This window comes from Octopus bimaculoides, chromosome 25 (assembly GCF_001194135.2).
Source record: "Octopus bimaculoides isolate UCB-OBI-ISO-001 chromosome 25, ASM119413v2, whole genome shotgun sequence".
NCBI classification, from domain to species: domain Eukaryota; kingdom Metazoa; phylum Mollusca; class Cephalopoda; order Octopoda; family Octopodidae; genus Octopus; species Octopus bimaculoides.
Genome location: NC_069005.1, coordinates 16731941 through 16736774, shown reverse-complemented (window position 1 = coordinate 16736774; position 4834 = coordinate 16731941). Strand labels below are relative to the sequence as shown.

General features: G+C 36.8%; 1 protein-coding gene across 3 annotated transcripts in view; it reads right to left on the bottom strand.

Moving 5' to 3' along the window:
- The window catches only part of LOC106873240 (RING-type E3 ubiquitin-protein ligase PPIL2), a 105634-nt gene that overhangs the window by 1824 nt on the left and 98976 nt on the right, over positions 1-4834 (bottom strand). Inside the window, exons 20-21 of one of the 3 annotated variants that reach the window (XM_014920513.2) lie at positions 3747-3885; positions 3224-3632 (exon numbers count right to left, since the gene is read on the bottom strand). In XM_014920513.2, coding sequence (XP_014775999.1) covers positions 3789-3885 — 97 coding nt within the window. In that variant the 3' untranslated portion in view covers positions 3224-3632; positions 3747-3788. Of the gene's footprint in view, positions 1-3223; positions 3886-4834 lie in introns of those variants that run through there. The other 2 variants (XM_052976763.1, XM_014920512.2) reach the window with 2 other exon arrangements.

The following is a 4834-nucleotide window of genomic DNA, read 5'->3' as shown; positions in this document are numbered from 1 at the left end:
GCGCTAAGTTACGGGGACGTAAACACACCATCATCGATTGTCAAGCGATGTTGGGAGGACAAACACAGACACACAAACATACACACACACACACATATATATATTCATATATACAACGGGCTTCTTTCAGTTTCTGTCTACCAAATCCACTCACGAGGCTTTGGTTGGCCCGAAGCTATAGTAGAAGACACTTGCCCAAGGTACCACGCAGTGGGACTGAACCCGGAACCATGTGGTTGGTAAGCAAGCTACTTACCACACAGCCACTCTTACGCCTATATGTATATATAAAGTGCATTAAGTAATCATCGTATTCCAATTTCCTTCACTTTTCAATGAGTAGCAGATGAGCGACTATCTTTCCATACAGACACAACACAGGCTACTCTTTCAGATTTTTTGATAAAGTTTTCAGAAATAAACCAATAGGTTTGCCCAAAGAAAAGTGGTGGAATTCTCAAATTGCAAAGACTCCAAAATTGAAGTATTCAAGGTATGAGGCATGAAGGTGAAAACAATACCAGTAATAATAGGACATGATAAAAAAAAAAACATATGAACAAAAACATAGAAGCTATACCTGGGTCAACACTACACATTATCCCAAAAATAGCCCTGCTAAGAACAGTGCACATCCTATGCAAGACACTATCAATTCAATAATACAATATAAATAAAACAATTCACAAACACAAGACACACTCTATACAACAAATGCCCAATGAAATAAACTGCCACCAGCAAGCTGGATACCCATCGTGTTACACACACAACAGACAATACAAACACTAATTCAAGAAAAAACTGCACCACACCTCAAAAAACAAAAGAAACTGACGCAGTGCTATATCGGGAAGAGTTATACTCAACAACAAAAGGAACACGCAATGCTGCACCCTTCTCCCAGCAACACGGAGGTGTAGCAGGTAAAGCAGTAGAAATTTGCCTGAAACTACCAAATGATGAACAATAATAGTTATAATAATAATAATAATAATAATACCCAAAGAGAGCTAATGATGCCAATGTTGACAAAGCCCTTACCCATCAATGGTTAGTGGCTTCTGACTTAAAATCAGAAACAGAAGGGTTTATCATAGCAGCCCAAGATCAATGCCTACCTACAAGAAACTACCAGGCCAACATATTAAAGAACGACAGCTCCCCATTATGTCGTATATGCCAACAATGAAACCATTGATCATGTTGTCTCCATGTGCAGTTTTCTTGCGCCTACAGAGTATCTCAACAGGCATGATAGAGCTGCACAATATATTCACTGGGTAATTTGCAAAAACCTGGACTTGCCTCATGATAAAAACTGGAGGGAACACAAACCACCTCCAGTGCTTGAAAATGATCACATCTCACTCCCCTGGAACTTCACCATTCAATCTAACAGAACGATAGATGCAAACAGGCCAGACATTATATTGAAAGACTTCAGACAAAAATCATGCCTCCTCATTGATATGACTGTCCCAATCGATATAAATGTATCTGTGAAGACCTATCAAAAACTGAGCAAGTATAAAGATCTTGAAATAAAAATTGGCAAAATGTGGAACGTGAAAACTAAAACAATACCTGTTGTCATAGGTGCCCTGGGAATGATAGCAAAAGGGGCTGATTGCTACCTAGATCAGATACCAGGAAACCCCAAAATAGCAGAAATTCAAAAGATAGTGCTTATGGGAACTGCCCATATCCTACGTAAAATACTATGTAATCTCAAATTTACATAGAAACGAGTACAAAATTAAAACAATAACAATGATATCCAACAAAAGAATATAACAATGAAAGTACCCCAATAGGGGGATAACCACTGGAGTTGGCTTAGGTACCCCACCAATCCTGAACCACTCGATGCTTCGAGAGCAACTGGGAAGAGCACCCTTTTCCCTCTCAAATTCACTAGCCTACAGGCGCATTATTAGAGTAGGTCCACTCACACGGGCCATTTTCACTACATTCAGTTTTTTCTACTACTATTCTTGTTACTGTTAGTTGAACTTTGTACCATGAGTCTTCTTTTTCCCCTGTATTGTTGCCCATGACGGAGGTAAGGGGAGGAAGTCTTCATCCATTACCATATTGGTGGGAGGGTTTGTTTTGTTTTTTTCTCAACTCTTTCAAGACGCGCTCCACCATCTTGTTGAGTTGTGTTTGATTCAATTAAATTTGATGCCACACAAACATATACATACATACATATATATAGTTGAAATGTACAGAAGAATAAAAGATGAAGACAGCTGTATGAACAACAAGCAGGTGTATTAGTCTGATGCTCAAGAAAGTGAGAAAATCTTTTACGTTTTGAGCCTACACTCTTCAACAGAAATGAATAAGAGAAAATAAACACAGAGAGAATAAAAAACTTGTGGATTTAGCTATCATAAGAAAGGCTTCTTTCAGTTTCCATCTACTAAATCCACTCACAAGGCTTTGGTCAGCCCGAGGCTATAGTAGAAGTCACCTGCCCAAGGTGGGACTGAACCCAGAATCATGTGGTTGGGAAGCAAGCTTCTTATCACACAGCCACACCTGTGCCTTGTATATATATATCTAGTTCTTTCTCCCCTCTCTTTACTACATGATTTGCTCTTTATTCTTTCTTTTAACTATTTATACAACTCCTGATTACTAACTATATATAAATACTCCATCTATATGTAAATTTTATATTATTTGATTCTCAGTCTGAAGAATTTCTCATAGGAAATAATGTTTATCATAATTAACTGATCCTCCTGTATTGTCTTTTACTCACAGACAGGAACACTTTAGCACCCCTTCATACATCGACAATCAGAGATGAAAGTGATTGAAACATTGTAAATATGGAAATTGTAAAAGGCAAAAAAAGAGTTCATCTCAAAAGATGTGATTTATTAGTCAGAAAAAGATAATTTTATCAACAACTGGATAACCTTTCCTACTAGTGATCACATTGAAATAGGGAGCAGTGGAAATTGTCTTTATGCTCAGCGAGACAAACTGAAGGAAACAGAATCCTGTGTCATTGCTCAAGAGATACATTAAATACAGTACAATAACAGTAGTGGCAAGGGCTAGAACTGATGACCATTCAGTAGTCCATCACCTTCACTGTGGTAAGATCAGAATCAATGGCTTTGTGGTTCATAGTCCAGTGTCTTAACCTAACAGCCACTATTCCTAAGAATTACAAAAATTAACAACAAATAAAACAAGCACAGGCAAAAAACAAATTAATTTTATTTACAGAAGAAGTGAGAGGGAAGGAGAAAGAGAGAATGGGTGAAAATGAGAGGGAGAGAGGCAGAGAAAGAAAGGAGTAATGTCTCATACAACCAACTGTGTCATTGTATCATGTGTGGGATGTTGAAGGCAAGCAGGCCTGGCTTGTTCTGGTGTTATCAAGATATTAACCACAACTGATTCATTACACACAAAGAAGACATGTGAAGATAAATTTAGGGAAACAAGAAAAATGAAGGTTTGTGGCATTCATGCATTTTCCAAGAGATGTTAGCAAAAGGAAAGTAAAATGTCTTCTTATGGAAATCACAACTGAGTCTTGGAATTGGTTGACATTTAACTTTTCTCTACAATTCACAGAGCTCGTCAGGACACCATAAACATTTCTGTTAATGCAAAATTAAATTCATCATGATATATTTCTGGTTTGTTTCTCTATAACTGTTTATAATTATCAATTCTCATCCAGCAATGATATGATTGAAAAAAAAAACACAAACCAGAGTGAGTTGATGAGAGAGATGCTTTGACTTCAATGTTTTTCACCAAGTACTGAAGTCACCAAAACCAGTAGATAACTTTGTTTTCTTTTTTGTTGTATCTGAGACGTCTGATGTGTCACTTTCTTTAGAACGTTTCCTGAAATATAAAGCAGGAACATAATGAAATCAATTTTTTCTTCAAGGATTTCTACAGAGTAAAATTTAGTCTTCACAATATTGTTATACTTAGAAAAGTTTTGACAAGAATTGGCCCAGGCCATGACTAAATAGCAGCACCTGGAAAAGATATTTAACAATGTTTCATATTACAATCATTCTTTGGGTACTATAATCCATTTGAGAAAAGAGTGGTTGCAGAGATATATCCAAGTATAGGTAGCTTATCTGGAATTTGTTTGAGATATTCATCCAGGACCTACCTGAATGTTGTGAGATATTTTCTTCTCTTATGTCTCTTGCATGACGTTAAAGAGAGCAGAGCCAGTTGAGGTGAAATAACTTTGTCTTAGTGTTGTGATGTAATGCAAGCATGATTTTTGTAGAGGATGGATAGCACATGGGTGAATTTTTAAGTTGATGCCAACATCATTTGGGCAATGCTAATGGAATATTTTCCATACCATGCAAATGATATAGCACTCATGGTGGCATTGGAGGGAATAAGGTTTGCATTTCTTGAGATGATTCCAATGATCAAGACCTATCATAAATATGATTCGAAGTTCATGAGCTTGAATTATAGAATAAGATGTCTAATTCACCCCCAATATTTTATCTTCAAGATATTAAGTCATAAACAGCTTTATAGATGTACACTTCCCAATGGTTCTGTCTGGAGAGAGAGAGAGAGAGAGAGAGAGAGAGTGAGAGAGAGAGAGAGAGTGTGAGAGAGTGTGTGAGAGAGAGAGAGTGTGTGTGTGTGTGTGTGTGTGTGTGCAGGCAAGATGTGTGTGTATGGGGAGTGCCTGTATTATCTATATCCTCTGTTAATAGATGTTCGTTTATTTTTGTTCTTATTTATTTATTTGTTCATGTGTTTATACCTACTTTTTTTTGTATTTAATTTAATTTTGTTAACGTATGTA